Source organism: Populus trichocarpa, chromosome 6 (genome assembly GCF_000002775.5).
Source record: "Populus trichocarpa isolate Nisqually-1 chromosome 6, P.trichocarpa_v4.1, whole genome shotgun sequence".
In the NCBI taxonomy this organism is placed as follows: domain Eukaryota; kingdom Viridiplantae; phylum Streptophyta; class Magnoliopsida; order Malpighiales; family Salicaceae; genus Populus; species Populus trichocarpa.
The window spans coordinates 2,831,689-2,851,821 of record NC_037290.2 but is presented as its reverse complement, the minus strand read 5'-3'; the positions used below and the strand labels follow the sequence as shown (position 1 = coordinate 2,851,821).

At 36.0% G+C, this 20,133-nt stretch overlaps 2 protein-coding genes across 6 annotated transcripts; both read right to left on the bottom strand.

Moving 5' to 3' along the window:
- Positions 1 to 1,801: 1,801 nt before the first annotated feature.
- LOC18099825 (retrovirus-related Pol polyprotein from transposon TNT 1-94) lies at positions 1,802 to 19,805 on the bottom strand. 5 transcript variants are annotated; one of them, XM_052453660.1, is made up of 3 exons: positions 19,708 to 19,805; positions 18,244 to 19,330; positions 1,802 to 7,855 (listed from the first exon to the last, which is right to left on the bottom strand). In XM_052453660.1, the coding sequence occupies exon 3, from the start codon at positions 6,091 to 6,093 to the stop codon at positions 2,182 to 2,184; it is 3,912 nt and encodes a 1,303-aa protein (XP_052309620.1). In that variant the 5' UTR covers positions 6,094 to 7,855; positions 18,244 to 19,330; positions 19,708 to 19,805; the 3' UTR covers positions 1,802 to 2,181. The 5 variants fall into 5 exon arrangements, with proteins under 5 accessions (XP_052309620.1, XP_052309621.1, XP_052309622.1 ...); XM_052453661.1 differs by lacking the exon at positions 19,708 to 19,805 and adding an exon at positions 19,423 to 19,660 and having other exon boundaries at positions 1,802 to 7,372; positions 17,761 to 19,330; XM_052453662.1 differs by lacking the exon at positions 19,708 to 19,805 and adding an exon at positions 19,423 to 19,660 and having other exon boundaries at positions 1,802 to 7,611; positions 18,000 to 19,330.
- On the bottom strand, positions 7,276 to 8,766 carry LOC7473573 (uncharacterized). The gene has a single exon (XM_052453540.1). The coding sequence runs from the start codon at positions 8,764 to 8,766 to the stop codon at positions 7,276 to 7,278; it is 1,491 nt and encodes a 496-aa protein (XP_052309500.1).
- Positions 19,806 to 20,133: the final 328 nt, after the last annotated feature.

The window sequence follows — 20,133 nt, the reverse complement described above, 5'->3', positions numbered from 1 at the left end:
GTGTTTTGTCAGAACTAGCATTTTCAAGCAGTATTTCAATGTCTTTGTTTTGTAATGATGTTGATCGTCGTTAACAAGTTCAGCTGTAAATTATTAAATCATATTATATTTATAGGCATAACCAATTAGCTGATGTGTTTACAAAGATTCTGACTTCAGCATATATTCATCGTCAGCTATCCAAGCTTGAATCAATTAAATCCCTTTGATCTGACTTGAGGGGAAGTATTGAAGGGAAAACTGCTATATTTTCTCCTACATTATATGTCTCCCAGGGTAGTGCAGTTCTTATAGTACTGCAGCCGCTAAGGAAAGTTGCAGTGGATCCTATATTGTCTTCTATATTCTTACTTCTGATCACTACAATGTTTCTAATTCATATTAATTACTACTGTTATGTAAACAATTGATAGGATTATTATTAGTACGAATAGATAGATTTTGATATACCAGGATTATAGGAGATTGATAGTTAGCATCTTTCTCATCAGATCTCCGCCTTGTATATAGATGTCCTGTTGCAACAGAAGTTTCTCCTATTGAATAAAACTATCATATTCCTTTGTTTTCTTCAGGGAAGGCAACGTGTGTATAGCTGCCAAGTTTATTCTGAATATTGCAGGAAGTTGTGTTCTTTTATTAATGGAAGCCTGGGTATTGCTTTCTATCCTTCCAATAAATCAACATTTAAATTTGAAACATCAGCTAATCAATCATACCATGTAATATTTAACCTTGGAGATACTATTCTATATATACTTGATTTCTTATTGCTTTTGCTGTCAAATCACTAATTATACGCTTACATACATGATTACCAGACATCCATGAAGAAGCACATTACAGTAAATTTACATTTTTAGATGAAATCTTATTATTAAAAGTGACCAGAGCATATAAATTGGTTCGAATAAATATGGAATTAATATCCAGCTTTAACATCTTCTGATGAAAATATTTTAGAAAAAGAAAGAAGAGAATAATAGTCTATTCTTCTATCTCATATGGGTTTCATAATTATAGAATTTTGCTCGACAAGCAACATATATATATATATATATATATATATATATATATATAATTACAAGAATTACAAACTCTTCCTCGTAAACTCATCACTGCACTCGATCCCAGACAAGAAATAATCTTCATAGCTGGAAAGGTGAGTTACACTTTAAGTCCCAAACCAAAGTGAAAAACTAGCAAACAAGCTTTGGATTCTCTTGGATGTGGTGAGAAGGATGTCACTCAATACACGCTAGCTTTAAAACAAGCCACACAAACAATTTTAGCCACAAAAAATCCCAACAATTGCAAAGCCCTAAAGCAAAATTCAAAATAAAATAAAAAATCAATAAAAGATACTCTTAACAAGCTTATTTAGCACACGATGTACCACACTCGAAACATTCTTAGGAAAACTGTACTGGTAATTAAGGCTTGATTTAGTTGTAGAACTTCTCAATGGCCCATATCACCTTATTTTCTAGCAATAGTCAAACCACCAGGCAGAACTGGAGCCCACGAACGGACAACGTGTCAGGTTCCAACTGACATAGGTGAATCACTTGACTTGTAGGGATACACTGTATAGTATGTCTGAGTGGCAGTTAGAACCAAGACAGCAGCTGCAGCAACAAATGCAATAAAGGCCCAAGGACTGCTAAAATAAGTTTGCAGCCACTCAGCTATCCATTTCTTCCAGGTGCTATCACACGAAACATTAATCTTTCTTTTAACATCATTATAAACAATATTAGTGTTGGGTGTTGGGAAATTTCCAGAACTCAAACACACACAATTTACGTGGTTCGGCAACTTGCCTACTCCACGGAGCTACTGGTTTGTATTAATGAAGCTTACAAACAATACAAACAAAGGAGGAGGAGATAAAACTCTCTCAACTCAACTCTACTCTCTCAAGCTCTCTCTATTCTTCTCTGTTCTCTCTACTCTCTCTGTTTCTCACGCTGCTCTCTCTATGTTCTTCATACACACACAGCTATACATATACAATTGATGATTGAAGGGGCATGATTGATGCCCACCGTTGCCTCCACTTTGTGTCCTCCACCATGTGCCAAGTGGGAGATTAGGTATTCCCACTTGCATATGGTGGGACATTGTTTGTCTCCACTAACTAACAATCTCCCACTTGGAGACAAACAATGAAATCATCATTTATCCTTGAAGACCAACTGAAGTTTTACACAACTTCAGTTTATCAAGTGTAACTCCTTTGGTTAACATGTCAGCTGGATTCTTGCTTCCGCAGACCTTTTCTAGCATCAGTTGTTCATCGTCTAGCAATTGTCGGATGAAGTGATATTTGATCTGAATATGCTTCGTCCTGGAGTGAAATGCTGGATTCTTGGCAAGGAAGATTGCACTTTGACTGTCGCTATACAAAGTACCTTTTCCATTCAACTTGCCCAATTCCTTCAGGAAACTCTGCAACCATACTATCTCTTTTGCAGATTCTGAGACTGCAACATATTCAGCTTCTGTTGTTGAAAGAGCAACGATCTTTTGCAAGGTAGAACTCCAGGAAACAGCAGTACCTCCTAGAGTATAAACATATCCTGTAGTGCTCTTTCTGCTATCAACATCTCCTGCTAGATCAGCATCTACAAAACCTTCAAGTTTCAAACCACCAGCTGTGAAACTGAGACAAGTTTCCGAGGAACCTTTTAAGTACCTCATGATCCATTTGACCGCCTCCCAATGCTGCTTTCCAGGATTGCTCATATATCGGCTTACAACTCCCACTGCATGGGCAATGTCTGGTCTGGTACAGACCATAGCATACATCAAAGAGCCGATAGCTGAGGCGTATGGAATCTTATCCATGTATCCACATTCTTGCTCAGTTTTTGGTGACTGATCTTTGCTGAGCTTGAAATGATTCCCCAGTGGTGTACTTACTGGTTTAGTATTATCCATACTAAACCTGCTGAGAACCTTCTTGACATACTCTGTTTGTGAAAGCTTTAGTACGCCTTTGTCTTTATCTCTGAAGATTCTCATGCCAAGTATTTGTTTAGCAGCTCCCAGATCCTTCATTTCAAACTGTTTTGACAACTGCTGTTTCAGCTTATCAATCTCCTCAATGCTGGATCCTGCAATCAACATATCATCTACATATAATAGTAGAATGATGTAGGAGTTGTCAAAATGTTTGACATAGCAACAATGATCAGCTTGGCATCTTGTATACCCGGAACTGCACATGAAGTTGTCAAACTTCTTGTACCACTGTCTTGGAGCTTGCTTCAAACCGTATAGGCTTTTCTGTAGCTTGCAGACTTGATTCTCCTTTCCTTGCATTGCAAACCCCTCTGGCTGTTGCATGTAAATATCTTCCTCCAAGTCACCATGAAGGAATGCTGTTTTTACATCTAACTGTTCAAGATGTAAATTTTCTGCAGCTACTATCCCCAGAACAACTCTGATTGTTGTGAGCTTCACAACTGGAGAAAATATCTCAGAGTAGTCAATGCCTTTCTTTTGTTGAAACCCTTTGACAACAAGTCTTGCCTTGAACCGTTTACTTCCGTCATGCTCAGTCTTCACTCTGTAAACCCACTTGTTTTGTAAAGCCTTCTTTCCTTCAGGCAGTGTGGTTAGCTCCCAAGTCTTGTTCTTCAGCAACGAACTCATCTCATCCTTCATGGCTAACTCCCACTTGCTTGAGTTTCCATCTTGTAAGGATTCTTCATAAGTTAGCGGTTCACCACCATCTGTCAACAAAATGTAATTCAGTAAAAGTGTGAACCGTTGCGGGGGCTTTATCGTCCTCGAAGACCTGCGAACAGCTGGTTCAATTTGCTCCGCTTCTTCTTGTGTAGTAGCGGGTACAGATATGCTTGAGTCTTCTTGTAAAGGCTCTTGATTGTTGTTCTGCTCAGTAACATCGGGAAGGCCTTCTAATCTTATGAATTCAGATCCTTGTGGACTTGTATCTGAATCAGCCTTATCTGTTTCTGCACTTGATCTGTCTTTGTACAGAACTTTCTCATTGAAGATCACGTTCCTGCTTCTGATAATCTTTCTATTCTGATCATCCCAGAACCGATATCCAAATTCTTCATCTCCATAGCCGATGAAGAAACATTTCTTGGATTTGGCATCCAACTTGTTGCGAGCATCAGAATCTATATGAACATAGGAAACACACCCAAAGACCTTTAAATGAGAGAGTTGTACCTCTTTTCCTCTCCATACTTCCTCGGGCAGTCTGAACTCCAAAGGAACTGATGGTCCACGGTTGATCAAGTAAACTGCGGTATGAACTGCGTCGGCCCAGAATGTTTGAGGTAACCCTGAATGCAACCTCATGCTTCTAGCTCGTTCATTGATGGTCCTGTTCATCCGTTCAGCAACGCCATTCTGTTGCGGTGTGCCTGGAACGGTCTTTTCCATTCTGATACCATTGACAGCACAATACTCCTTGAAACCTCCATCAATGTATTCTCCTCCATTATCAGATCTTAAGCATTTCAACTTTAGACCTGATTCAGTCTCAACCATAGCCTTCCATTTCTTGAATGTTTCAAACACATCAGATTTATTTTTCAGAAAGTAAACCCATACCTTCCTGCTGAAATCATCAATGAAAGTCACGTAATATCGAGAACCTCCAAGAGATGCTACTGGAGACGGTCCCCATAAATCTGTGTGTACCAGCTCTAGCTTTCTTGGTCTTAAAGTCCTGCCAACCTTCAAGAAACTGATCTTTTTCTGTTTTCCAAGAACACAGCTTTCACAAATGTCTAGATCGACATTTTTTAATTCTGCCAGCTTTCCCTTCGACTGAAGTATCTTCATCCCCTTTTGACTCATATGGCCGAGTCTACAGTGCCATAGATGTGCTTGATTTTCTGCTTCAGTAGAGGCAATAATATCTGCAAATCTTGTGGTCATATACAGGGTACCGGTTTTCTTTCCACGAGCCAAAACCATTGCTCCCTTTGATACCTTCCACATACCTCCAGAAAAAAGGATTGAATGACCACTATCATCAAGTTGTCCGACCGAGATCAGCTTCTTCTTTAGATCAGGAACATGCCTTACATTTTGCAAGGTCCATATAGATCCATTCATTGTCTTGATTTGTACATCTCCTAAACCCACAATATCCAATGGTTGTCCATCGGCCAGATAGACTACACCGTGATCTCCAGCAATATAGTTTTGCATCATTTCATGGTGTGGTGTACAGTGAAATGAAGCACCAGAATCAAGAACCCAATCATCAACAAGACTATGCACAGCAAGAATCAAAGCATCTTGCACCTCATTTGTGGTAGCGTTTGCAGAGTCAGCTTCAGGTTTTTTTGGTTTTGTGCAATTCCTCATGAAATGACCAGGTTTGCCACAATTCCAACATTCAACCTGCTTTCTGGGTCCAAACTTGCTTTTACTTCTATATCTTGATTTTGATCTGCCTCTGGATAAGCCTCTATCATGTCTCCTCCCTCGAGTGTTGATGTTGAGAGCTGATCCTGAGCTTGAACTTTCACCCGAGTCTTTCCTTCGCACTTCTTCAGCCAAAATCAAGTCTCGAATGTCATCATACTTCAGTTTGGATTTTCCAGCTGAATTGCTCACGGCTGTCCTCATACCTTCCCAACTGCTTGGAAGTGAAGCTAGCAAAATGAGTGCACGGATCTCATCATCAAACTCAATCTCAACAGATGACAATTGATTTGTGATGGTATTAAAGTTATTGAGGTGTTGTGTCACAGAAGTGTTTTCGACCATCTTCAAGTTGAACAACTTTTTCATCAGGTGCACTTTATTATTTGCTGATGGCTTCTCATACATCCCAGACAAGGCTTCCATCAATCTTGCAGTGGATCTTTCTTTCGTAACATTGTGAGCAACTCTTCTTGATAAGGATAACCGGACAATGCCCAGAACTTGTCTATCAAGAAGTAGCCAATCTTCTTCTTGCATATTTTCTGGTTTGCTCCCCAACAAGGGAAGATGAAGTTTCTTCCCATATAGATAATCCTCAATTTGCATTTTCCAGTATCCAAAATCTGTTCCATCAAATTTTTCAATTCCCGCAGCTTTTATTTCATCTGCCATTTTTACTACTTCTCCGATTCGAATTTCCCAAATCTGACCTTACAGATGTGTCCGGAACAGCCGAAAACCTTGGAAATGACACTGAGATCACCCCAATCGGACTTCGGATGGCTCAGATTTTAGCAATCAAAGTTTTGAATTAACGGACGGTGCAGATGCAGCCGCGTGTCAACCAGAGTACCGCCTGCGTCGCACCGGATCAAAACCTCAGTAGCGGTTCTGATGAAGCCACGTGTCAGCAGATTAGGTCCTGCGTCACACCGTATCAAAACTCAGTAACGGTTATGATGAAGCCACGTGTCAGAAGATTATGGCCTGAGTCACACTGGATCAATACTCAATAGTGGTCCTGATTTAACCACGTGTCAATTGATTGGATCCTGCGTCGTACTGGATCAAAACCCCTCAACGGTTATGATGTAGCCACGTGTCAGAATATCAGCTTCTGCGACACATCGGAACAAAACTCAGAGATGACGTGTCAGGTGACGTGGCAGGTGACGTGGCAGGTGACGCGGACGTGGACCGTACGGCTGTGATGACGTGGCGGGTCAGCCCGACCCGTTTTGCAGAAGCCGGGCGAAGATGGAGCGTGGCGCGCGTACGGCGCGTTGGTGCGCGTGGGCAGTCTGGGCGTCGGAGCGTGTTGGCGCGTGCGGGCATGCAGGACGTCGGTTCTTCGCCGGGTTTGCAACAGGGGATTCGTCCGGTTGTCCTCTACACGATGGTATGTTCAAAAACACGTTTGGAGAACTTTGATTTTTGAGTTTGGATCAAACACCCTCTTTGTCAAGAACAAGCTCTGATACCAGTTGTTGGGAAATTTCCAGAACTCAAACACACACAATTTACGTGGTTCGGCAACTTGCCTACTCCACGGAGCTACTGGTTTGTATTAATGAAGCTTACAAACAATACAAACAAAGGAGGAGGAGATAAAACTCTCTCAACTCAACTCTACTCTCTCAAGCTCTCTCTATTCTTCTCTGTTCTCTCTACTCTCTCTGTTTCTCACGCTGCTCTCTCTATGTTCTTCATACACACACAGCTATACATATACAATTGATGATTGAAGGGGCATGATTGATGCCCACCGTTGCCTCCACTTTGTGTCCTCCACCATGTGCCAAGTGGGAGATTAGGTATTCCCACTTGCATATGGTGGGACATTGTTTGTCTCCACTAACTAACATTGGGTTCTAGGGAACGGCCAATTTGATTGAAGAGATCCGCTACCTTCTGGTCAGGTCCAAGATAATTGGTAAGTATGCCCTTTGACCTCAACACTTTCACATCTTCAGCATCATCAATGAGCGAGTCTATGAAGCATATATAAGAGGTGACCCAAAGATCATCGAGAAAAGCAGCTGTTTCGTAGGCCACTAAGTTCAACAGCATGGACCTGGTTGCTTTTTCTATAGTAATTGAAGGAATTTTCAATGTTGCATAGAAAATTGATGACACGAACTCGACATCCATCAAAGTGCTTGTCTTGCTAGGCTTAAAGTGGATTCCCACCTTCTGAAGATCCTTAGCAGAATAATACAAATTGTGGCCACGTTTGCCCAGCTTGGATTTAGGAAATAAATTCCTAAGACGCCCAGGCAAGTCATAAATACAGCAGCTTCTTAGAGACAGCTTATGTTTTTCTTTTTGAGAACGTACGAACATGGAGTATAGAAGTTCAAGAATATGAGCAGGCTCTTGATGAGGGGGCCAATGATATTTCGCCGCCTGCCATTTGTTTCCGCATAGGAGTGACCTCATAAGCGAGGCGACCATTTTGCAAACAAAAATCACGCCAGCAACCAAGATGCCAAAAAGAGGGGAGAAAAAAAAGGAGTCCTTGCCTTGAAGAATATGGAAAGGGTAAACTACTGAAGTATATATAAGAAGTAACAGGAGATACCCTTTAACAAGCCAAGAGAGCACCCACACTGGACGTCGTTGATCACTTTGTTGGAGAATCTGGAGTAAAAGAAAATCATTGATATTGATTTCCTTTCCACGATCATCTCCATCGTTCTTCAAGCTCATCAATGACTTCAAGACTGAAAAAGGGAGCTGATTTTCCAACAATAGCAGGTCCTGCTTAACAAGGATAATTTGTTGATCACTCATATCCAATTTATTGTCCATGACACCACGGATGAATTGGAGAATAAAGCAACCATCAAGAAACATCATCCGCGTGAATTGCTCATCATCAAAGCAACTTATTGAGCTCCCCTCGTAAAATCTCTTTGCATTCTCTGCCACCTTTGCAACCTCACTGTATAAGATTTCTATGTCTTTAATCTTACTATCCAGGACGAATTCACGAGCCATCTGAACCTTCAGTTTCTCCACCTCATGGAGCTTGTTTTGACGATCCTTATAGTGATAAGGACCAATTGAGACCACCGAGGGCTTGTAGCATTCCTTGTTTTCATGCTTGAGTTTATCTGGAACCTTTGGAATCATTGGCCCTGAGTACCGTTGCTTGGTTTTAGCCCCTTCAACTCCTCTCATTATGCCGCTAAGCCACAAAGAACGCTCATTTGTTTGCGATGAGGTACCTTGTATTTCTGACATGGCCATCTTTGACCCTTGTTCAGGTCTGTTGCTTAGAGGATCTTCCTGCCTGTTCGTCAACGGATCAACTCTTATTTCATTTAGCTGCATTTCGGCCATTGTTATCAGCTATCACAGACTACTAAACTGGGCTACTATCCATTGTTGGAGGATTAATAAAAAAAAATATTGATAATAGCTGAAGGACAGCAGTAAAAGACTAGATTCGATACAAGAAAGATCCCCTTGTTCCAAGCTGTGCTCCTTGTTTCTGCTCAGCGCTCCCTTGCTTTCTGCGCACACAAACACACACTTAAAGATAAGATTTAGAAGTTCAGAGAAGGGAACCAATAACAGAAGAAGACATGCATACATATATACATACGTATTAATATGTAGACTATATATCTACGGACTCGTGTTTGTGTCGTGCAAGAATTTTAGTTTAGCATACTAGTGCATCTCATGCAGTATTGCACACACACACAAACAGAACGTGGATAGAAGTTTTTCCAGGAAACCTAGCTATCCCTTGCTTGTTGGAATTCTACTGAAATAATATTAAAGAAATTAAAACGGGGAAAATTAGCATCATGTAAAATATTAGTAGAATAGAAGAGTAATTAAGAACATTACTAACGCAGAAATTTTCACAGATTTCACTGACCTTTCTCACCACTGATCACCATCCATTACACTCTATCGATGAAGAATTAATAAAGGACAAGTCTTCCTATTTATAATGGTTGCTGTCGGGTGCAAAGTGTGTTAGCTATGCCTTTCATGTGGTTCAATTGCAATAAATTGACGTCTAACTATTCAAATCTTCTAAAACCATGTCTAAAATGTTATTTACAAGTTTGTTTTTTCTAGAAATATCATTAAAATAATATTTTTTAAAAAAAAAATTATTTTAGATATTAGAATATCAAAACAATCCAAAAATACCATGAAAAAATTAAATTAAAATAAAAAAAATCAAATGTTAATAAAAAGCAGGTTGAAACTAGATGGTGCCTAAAGTTAATAAGTTTTGAGTAGAAAAGAATAAAGGAAAATATAGAGTTTACAGACATGCTGAAAGACATTATTTTTCCGCAGAGTAGTAATCAAAGTTTAACACCAGTAAACAAGAATTGTAGGTTACGTGGAAATCAAGCTTCTATGCTTTTTTATATTCTTTGCACTAAAGCTCAGGTTTGGATTTAAGAAAGCAGCACAAATTAAAGAACAGACATGCTAAAGCTTCAGCAACCAAAAATTGAAGAAACAGATACTAAAGCTTAAAGATACTACGGAAGTAATGCGAGATAGTGGCAGAACAGAGAGATCTAAAGTTATTCTGCAAATTGAATACTTGCAGATAAGGTGAACTAACGTACGTTTGTGGAAAAAACCCTAAAGCTAGAGCTATTCATGCGCGAATGCTAGCTAGTAAGAACCGAGAAGAAATCAAGATAGATAAGATTGCTTGAGGCAAAAGTGACTAACCCGATTTGATCAGTTTTGCAGGCTAACATGCGAAATGCATGGAAGAGATAAAGATACAGAGGCTAGCATTGTCCACCCCAACTTTGATAGATAAAGTGTGGGCAATAATAGGGATCAAGTTATTATTTAATTAGTATTTATTTACTTTGTTAAAGCTGAGGTTATATTATTAGGACACCAACCGGCAAATCCCATATTGGCATAAGGGTACAGAAAAATAAGGAGCTTGCTAAAGCCAAAAAAAAAAAAAAACCCATAGCATGAAAACACGCATAGGGTTGAAACACAAGATAACTCTTCAACTTTATTTTATTTCTTAAATATTACTATAACCAAGTCGAGATTTACATTAATGTTTTTTTATACCAGAAAAACCAACTTAGATTAGGAAACAAATTCAGAATACTAACACACAACTAAAATTAACACAAATCTAAGAATAAGTAGAAAAATAACTAATAAAATTAACCGAAATAGTAATTTCTATGTCTAATTTTGGGAGATCCACTAATCTATTGAGTAACAAATAAGTAGCTCTTCAAAAAAAAAAATTAAAAAATAGCTTGTAGAATCTCCTATAAAAATATAAACTCAATTCAACGGTCAAATCTATTGTTATCTCTATTATTAGCAACTACCTTGGTCTGGAGCGATTAGATCTTTTTTTGAACCTAGACGTGTCACACTGGTCTATTAAAGTATCTGTTAGGTCATCTATATAATTTGTTTAAGATAAATCCATGTACAACTATTCAGAACCTCTAATCTCTACAAACTTGGCTACATCATTTTCTATGGATCGGAAAGAACTCATCCTTGAGTTCTAGTCATCATGATGTCGCAGTCATTAACCATTTTAAATCTTTATCGTGTAATAGACTTAGATAAATTAGATCAAAAATCAGTTCTCAAAACACCTGTGATTTGGATAGAACTACTATTGATCATCAATTTTTGTTCCACACTAAACTCTTGCCCCTTATTTAGACTCTCCACCTTCTTCTCGCCTCTCCCTTCACCATAAATCTAGATAAAAATAATTTATTTTTACATTTACTTCCAACAATTGCCTCCTCATATCAATACTATATATATTTTTTTTATACTAAGGGTATACATATTATGTCTTTTACCATGCACAACATTCATGTCATATATATTGATATGATTTACCCAACGGTATATGACATGCATAAATAGTCATTACAACACACCAAATATTATTAAAAAATATATATTTTTTATTAAAAACAAAATGAGATAGCATTTATCAACAATTATTTTGTTGTATTATTCATGTCTTCATTCAATCATTTAGTTGTACGGTGTGGGATATTTTTTTTCGTTTTAAGGTACAACTTCTATACCATTTTAATTGACACTATAAATCTCAAATAGAGAATTTTAGTCTAATTTAATGGTAAAATATAAATAAAAAATAAAACTCAACTAGTTTTAGAGAGTTGATATCATATAAAACCAAGCATGTATATTAGTAAAAGTTTAGTGCAATCCAACATTTAAAATTAAAAATTATGCATGTTCTTATCAGCAAATTCGTTTAGCTACCCTAAATATTTCTTAGATTTGATTCTGTTGATCAAGTTACGTTTACACATTACAGCTCCTTTTCTTTTCTTTTTCTTTTTTTTCTTTAAACCACTTATTGGATGTGAAAGAGCCAAGAGCAACGGGAGATGCCCATTATAGGTAGCAATCTTGATTCCTAGCTAGGTCAATTGATTCTCTAACCTTTGATTTTACAAAACAATATTTAAAAGAACAACGTGGTTGTTGCCATTTGATAAAAGAGATGCTCCTTCTCTTCAAACTGTAGGTTCAAATATTTTCAGTTGCATGTAATAATTACATTTATTTTTTAAAGCATTTTTTATTTAGAAATATATTAAAATAATATTTTTTTATTTTAAAAAAATTATTTTTGAAATTATCTCATCAAAATAATCTAAAAACATCAAAAAAAATTAATTTGAAATAAAAAATAATAATTTTTTTCAAAAATATTTTTAAAACGTAAAAATAAATAAAGCTATGTAGGGTCAACGTGGGTTACTCATCTCGATGTACCAAACTATTTTAGTGGATATACCCATGATCTCTTTCTCATTTATGGTGCATAGGATAATAAAATTATTTCAATTTTATAAATTGGACAAGTATTATTTTATAATTTTTTTAATAAAAAGATATTAAATTAAACTTTTTTTAAAAATAAAATTAAGTTTTGATGGAGTTAATCAGATCATGAATTGTTGATTTATGATCTGTGGAGTTCAATAAATCCTACAAAATTTAATTTAAATCAAACCTACATCAAGAATTGGTTGACCAGCCGAGTTTAATAATAATATATAAAATATTCAAGTTGGTCCATGGACAGTATGAGCAACCTGATTATATGGGTTGTGCTTAGCATGAAGGTCAATAAATTGTATTAGGCCGGGCTATGATTATAGCACTCGGGCTAGCACCATATGACCCATTATGGGTTTTGGCTGCACGATACTTGGGCTAGCATACCAACAGGCCCATTACTGGTCATATATCATTCTCAACACAACATCAGATTTATTAAAACAAATTTTGCTCATTTCTATTTACTTTAAAGAGAAGTATAATATTTATTTATTTATTTAAACTCACTCACAGCAGAAAAGTCTTTGGACCAATATATCATCTCCAAATCATTGCTTTATACCATATTCTTATGTATAAATAAGATAATAGTATTTACAAAGAAAAATTATACAAGCAAATTATATGTTCCATGCTATCTAAATCAAAACTAGCACAAAAAAAATTTCGGTCTGTATTTATAAAAGAATTTGAATTTTTTTTTAAATTAATTTTTTTTATATTTTTTAATTATTTTGATGTACTGATATTAAAAATAAATTCTAAAAAATAAAAAATTATTATTATTTTAATATATTTTTAAATAAAAAAATAATTTTTACTATACTCACATTTATAAAACATGGATTTTGCATCTAGACGTTGCTCCTTGGTGGAGGGCCAAGCAATTGCCCGGATAGGTAGAGGCAAAAAGATGAGACCATACCATCATAGATAAGATAACAATAACTTGGACGAACAAAATTGAACATTAATTTCAACCATCCAAGTGGTGGTTCAGTTGTAAGAGTTTGAGATTAAGAGGTTTGCTCCCTTTATGGTCTCAGGTTCGAGCCTTATGGTTACTCATATAATGGCCACTGGAGGCTTACATGGTCATTAACTTCAGGGCCCGTAGGATTAGTCGAGGTGCGCGCAAGCTGACCCGAACACCAACATTAAACTAAAAAAAAAAAAATTAAACATCTATTGTCTTCGTCACCATATATGTCAGCCACATTCCTCATTTAACATTTACAACACTCTCGAATCAATTTTCATATAAATTTTAGATAGATTTATACATGATAGTTATTAAACTTGATGTAGTATGATTATGTCTGGTTAATAGATATAAAGATTTAACCTAGGTTAAAAAAAAAGATATTTAAAAAAAAATCAAAACAATATTATTTCGATAAAATTAAAATTCTAATTGCGAGTCAATTTAAGTTATTATTGACAAGTAAAATCAAGTAATTTTTTTTAAAAAAAATTAAAACTTGTCTCGTTACATATCAACCTTCCGGAGTCTATATATTAACAATTTGGAGTACCAATGAAGTGTTGGTCTAGCGGTTATAGTACTGTTATATCCCTGTAAGGGTGAGAACACAAGTTCGATTTTCAGGAAGTGCATTTATTGGGAGGGGCAGCCACGAATCCCGAACGGAACTAGTCTCACCCTTTAAAATAGTGTAAGGATACCAAGGTAAGAACCTAAAAAAAAATATTAACAATTTGGAGTAATACTATCATTAATGCAAAACATACCCATTTATGATTAAGCGATAACGTGAACTACAATATCAAATCTACCAGCAAGAAGGGCATTGCAACGAGAAATCACATGACACACCTCCAGATAAGTAGAAAAACTTATATAGACTTCACTGTAATGGTTCCCACGCTGCAACTTGTTTTTTTACATAAATAAATTATAAATGTAAATTAAAGAATATATGCATATATAAAATTAAATAAATTATGAATCATTATGTAAATAAATAAATTATTAACTATAAATGAAATATAAATGAAAAAATGAAGAGGTTGTTCTTTTGACTCAAAAAAAAATTTAAAATCTATTTTTGATCTAAAACACCTCACAAATACATGCAGACCATGTTAAATTAGTTCATGGCTCCTCCAGAAATGCAAAAAAAGCACCAAGACTCGAAATTAACTCGAAATCAAAAATCTTCTCAAGTTCAGATGTGTTTTTGTAGGTATTTTCAAGGTAAAATAACACTTAATCTTAACTTTTCTTATTATATAGAACCATTTGAAACAAAAATAGACTGTTTTATGGCTAAAATCATCTCTAACGGTAGCTTTTTTTATTTACACTGAAATCTAGCGACTCTCTCTCTCTCTTCCACTAAAAAAAATAAAATTTGATATCAAAATTAAATTTTTAACAATTAGATAAATCAATTACCTAATAACTAAAAAATATAAAAGATTAAAATGTTTTACTCTTTTTTTTTTATTTTAGTAGTTTGTCTTTCAATTCATTCTTCTCTTCAAAAAAAAACAATTGAGTTGTAATTTTTTAGCTCAAATGTACAAAATAAAAGTTAATGAAATAAATTAAAAAATTTCAAAAAATTCACTATTGAAATCCAGTGATACGTAAGAAACCTCTATTTCTTTTTGTTTATGCTAGAATAATCATTGAGAGAAAATAAGTAGCGAAACCAATTTTTGTTTCCTTCTTTATCAACGTCGTCAAACCCAATTGAAGCATCAAAATTCGCTGCCCGTTAAAAATAGATAACACACCCCAAGTTACTCCCTCGTTCCTTCCTTCCTAGACTTCCGGCAGTCTAATATTTTATTTATTTATTATTCCACACTTGAAAAATGAAAGCTATATAAAGAGTAGAAGTAGGACGAGCAAATCACATGTATTTTTAAGAGCAAAACAAACCCACGAAAAAAGGAAGAAATGGCAGAATTGTTCGTTGAGCAAGCAAAACAATATGCAGAGACAAGGCCAAGTTATCCACAAGAATTGTTCGAATCCATTGCCTCAAAAACACCCTCTCGCGACCTTGTATGGGATGTTGGCACTGGAAGTGGACAAGCTGCTCGATCTGTGAGTTCTCTTATCCTCCCTCTTCTGTTTATTTCTCTGTTGACAGCAGGGTTTTTTTTTTATGAAAATTAAGGGCATGGAAGTGATTATTACAAGCCATTAGGATGACATTTTATGTTTATTGTATTTTTTGTTTAGACTTGTAAAGTTCTAATACAAGTTTCTTTCAGCTAGCTGGGATTTACAAGAATGTAATAGGCACAGACAACATCTCTGAAAGCAGCTTCACTGCTAATTTTTCTTTTTTATTTTCATCAATCACTATCAACATCTTGTTGGTAAACCCATTTATCTTACTATTACATAGCATAACATCACTTACGCAATTAGTTTTATTAGTCAGTTCATGCATGCTTCCACAGTCTTTTAATTGAGCCTTGTCAAGCGAATTTTGCACTACCTAAAGGGTTTTGTTGGACGTGAGATTGTTATGACTAATAATGGTGGTTTCTACATGTTTGTTGGTGGTAATTTGATCTCCTGGCATAGCAAGAAACAACATGTTGTTACACATTCTAGTGCTAAAATTGAATATCATGCAATAGCACCAGCAACTTGTGAATTAATTTGGCTTAAAGGTGTTTTGTCAGAACTAGCATTTTCAAGCAGTATTTCAATGTCTTTGTTTTGTAATGATGTTGATCGTCGTTAACAAGTTCAGCTGTAAATTATTAAATCATATTATATTTATAGGCATAACCAATTAGCTGATGTGTTTACAAAGATTCTGACTTGAGCTTATATTCATCGTCAGCTATCCAAGCTTGAATCAATTAAATCCCTTTGATCTGACTTGAGGGGAAGTATTGAAGGGAAAACTGCTATATTTTCTCCTACATTATATGTCTCCCAGGTAGTGCAGTTCTTATAGTACTGCAGCCGCTAAGGAAAGTTGCAGTGGATCTTATATTGTCTTCTATATTCTTACTTCTGATCACTACAATGTTTCTAATTCATATTAATTACTACTGTTATGTAAACAATTGATAGGATAATTATTAGTACGAATAGATAGATTTTGATATACCAGGATTATAGGAGATTGATAGTTATATAGCATCTTTCTCATCAGATCTCCGCCTTGTATATAGATGTCCTGTTGCAACAGAAGTTTCTCCTGTTGAATAAAACTATCATATTCCTTTGTTTTCTTCAGGGGAGGCAACGTCTGTATAGCTACGAAGTTTATTCTGAATATTGCAGGAAGTTGTGTTCTTTTATTAATGGAAGCCTGGGTATTGCTTTCTATCCTTCCAATAAATCAACATTTAAATTTGAAACATCAGCTAATCAATCATACCATGTACTTAACCTTGGAGATACTATTCTATATATACTTGATTTCTTATTGCTTTTGCTGTCAAATCACTAATTATACGCTTACATACATGATTACCAGACATCCATGAAGAAGCACATTACAGTAAATTTACATTTTTAGATGAAATCTTATTATTAAAAGTGACCAGAGCTAGCATATGAATTGGTTCGAATAAATATGGAATTAATATCCATCTTTAACATCTTCTGATGAAAATATTTTAGAAAAGGAAAGAAGAGAATAGTCTATTCTTCTATCTCATATGGGTTTCATAATTATAGAATTTTGCTCGACAAGCAACATATATATATAATTACAAGAATTACAAACTCTTCCTCGTAAACTCATCACTGCACTCGATCCCAGACAAGAAATAATCTTCATAGCTGGAAAGGTGAGTTACACTTTAAGTCCCAAACCAAAGTGAAAAACTAGCAAAACAAACTTCGGATTCTCTTGGATGTGGTGAGAAGGATGTAACTCAATACACGCTAGCTTTAAAACAAGCCACACAAACAATCCCAACAATGGCGAAGCCCTAAAGCAAAATTAAAAATTAAAAAAAATCAATAAAAGATACTCTTAACAAGCTGATTTAGCACACGATGTACCACACTCGTAACATTCTTAGGAAAACTGTACTGGTAATTAAGGCTTAATTTAGTTGTAGAACTTCTCAATGGCCCATATCACCTTATTTTCTAGCAATATAGCCAACCACCAGGCAGAACTGGAGCCCACGAACGGACAATTAATCTGTCAGGTTCCAACTGACATAGGTGAATCACTTGACTTGTAGGGATACAATGTATAGTATGTTTGAGTGGCAGTTAGAACCAAGCCAGTAGCTGCAGCAACAAATGCAATAAAGGCCCAAGGACTGCTAAAATAAGTTTGCAGACACTCAGCTATCCATTTCTTCCAGATGCTATCACACGAAAGATTAATCTCTCCTTTAACATCATTATAAACATTAGTATTAGGTTCTCGGGAATGGCCAATTTGATTGAAGAGATCCGCTACCTTCTGGTCAGGTCCAAGATAATTGATAAGTATGCCGTTTGACCTCAACACTTTCACATCTTCAGCATCATTAATGAGCGAGTCTATGAAGCATATATAAGAAGTGACCCAAAGATCATCGAGAAAAGCAGCTGTTTCGTAGGCCACTAAGTTCAACAGCATGGACCTGGTTGCTTTTTCTATAGTAATTGAAGGAAGTTTCAATGTTGCATAGAAAATTGATGACACGAACTCGACATCCATCAAAGTGTTTGTCTTGCTAGGCTTAAAGTAGATTCCCACCTTCTGAAGATCCTTAGCAGAATAATACAAATTGTGGCCACGTTTGCCCGGCTTGGATTTAGGAAATAAATTCCCAAGACACTCAGACAAGTAATGAATACAGCAGCTTCTTAGAGACAGCTTATGTTTTTCTTTTGGAGAACGTATGAACATGGAGTATAGAAGTTCAAGAATATGGACAGGCTCTTGATGAGGGGGCCAATGATATTTTGCCGCCTGCCATTTGTTTTCGCATAGGAGTGACCTCATAAGCGAGGCGACCATTTGGCAAACAAATATCACGCCAGCAACCAAGATGCCAAAAAGAGGGGAGAAAAAAAGGGAGTCCTCTGAGCCTTGAAGAACATGGAAAGGGTAAGCTACTGTAGTATATATAAGAAGTAACAGGAGATACCCTTTAACAAGCCAAGTGAGCACAGGACGTCGTTGATGATTACTTTGTTGGAGAATTTGGAGTGAGAGAAAATCATTGATGATTTTCATTCCATGATCTTTTCCATCGGGCGTCAAGCTCATCAATGACTTCAAGACTGGAAAAGGGAGCTGATTTTCCAACAATAGCAGGTCCTGCTTAACATGGAAAATTTGTTGATCACTCATATTTTTAATATTGTCAGTAGTACTGACACAACGGATGAATTGGAGAATAAAGCAACCATCAAGAAACATCATCTGCGTGAATTGCTCATCATCAAAGCATCTTATTGAGCTCCCCTCGTAAAATCTCTTTGCATTCTCTGCCACCTTTGCAACCTCGCTGTATAAGATTTCCATGTCTTTCTTACTATACAGGACGAATTCACGAGCCATCTGAACCTTCAGTTTCTCCGCCTCATGGAGCTTGTTTTGACGATCCTTATAGTGATAAGGACCAATTGAGACCACCGAGGGCTTGTAGTATTTCTTGTTTTCATCATCCTTGAGATTATCTGGAACCTTTGGAATCATTGGCCCTGACTGTTGCTTGGTTTTAGCCTCTTCAAATCCTCTCATTATGCCGCTAAGACACAAACAATGCTCATTTGTTTGCGATGAGGTACCTTGTATTTCTGACATGGCCATCTTTGACCCTCGCTCAGGTCTGTTGCTTAGAGGATCTTCCTGCCTGTTCGTCAACGGATCAACTCTTATTTCATTTAGCTGCATTTCGGCCATTGTTATCAGCTATCACAGACTACTAAACAGGGCTACTATCCGTTGTTGGAGGATTAATATAAAAAAATGTTGATAATAGCTGAAGGACAGCAGTAAAAGACTAGATTCGATACAAGAAAGATCCCCTTGTTCCAAGCTGTGCTCCTTGTTTCTGCTCAGCTCTCCCTGCTTGCTTTCTGCGCACACAAACACACACTTAAAGATAAGATTTAGAAGTTCATAGAAGGGAACCAATAACAGAAGAAGACATGCATGCATATATACATACGTATTAATACGTAGATTATATATCTACGGACTCGTGTTTGTGTCGTGCAAGAATTTTAGTTTAGCATACGAGTGCATCTCATGCAGTCATTCACACACGCAAACAGAACGTGGATAGAAGTTTTTTCAGGAAACCTAGCTATCCCTTGCTTGTTGGAATTCTAGTACTGAAATAATAGTAAAGAAATTAAAACGGGGAAAATTAGTATCATGTAAAATATTAGTAGATCATAGAAGAGTAATTAAGAACATTACTAACGCAGAATATTTCACAGATTTCACTGACCTTTCTCACCACTGATCACCATCCATTACACTATAGCGATGAAGAATTAACAAAGGACAAGTCTTCCTATTTATAGTAGTTGTTGTCTGTTGCAAATGTTTTTTTTTTAAATAGCATTAGAGAATCTATAAATTATCTTAGTTGGAGTATGGTATTAATTGTAATTCAAAGTATTTTTTATTTAAAAATATATTAAAATAATAAAAATTATTTTTGACACCATCACATCAAAACATTCTGAAAACATAAAAAAAAATTAATAAAAAATAAATTTTAAATTTTTAGAAAACACGGTTTCAACTGCGTTCTCAAATACACTCTAAACTATTATAAAAAAGCAATAAAATTTGGTGTGTGTGTAAATATTATGTCCTTCATGTGATTGAATTGCAATAAATCCACATTTGACTATTCAAATCTTCTAAA

Bases quoted from the DNA above. Each gene is read 5' to 3' on its own strand.
- LOC7473573 (XM_052453540.1), bottom strand. From the start codon at position 8,766: ATGGCCGAAATGCAGCTAAATGAAATAAGAGTTGATCCGTTGACGAAC.
- LOC18099825 (XM_052453660.1), bottom strand. From the start codon at position 6,093: ATGGCAGATGAAATAAAAGCTGCGGGAATTGAAAAATTTGATGGAACA.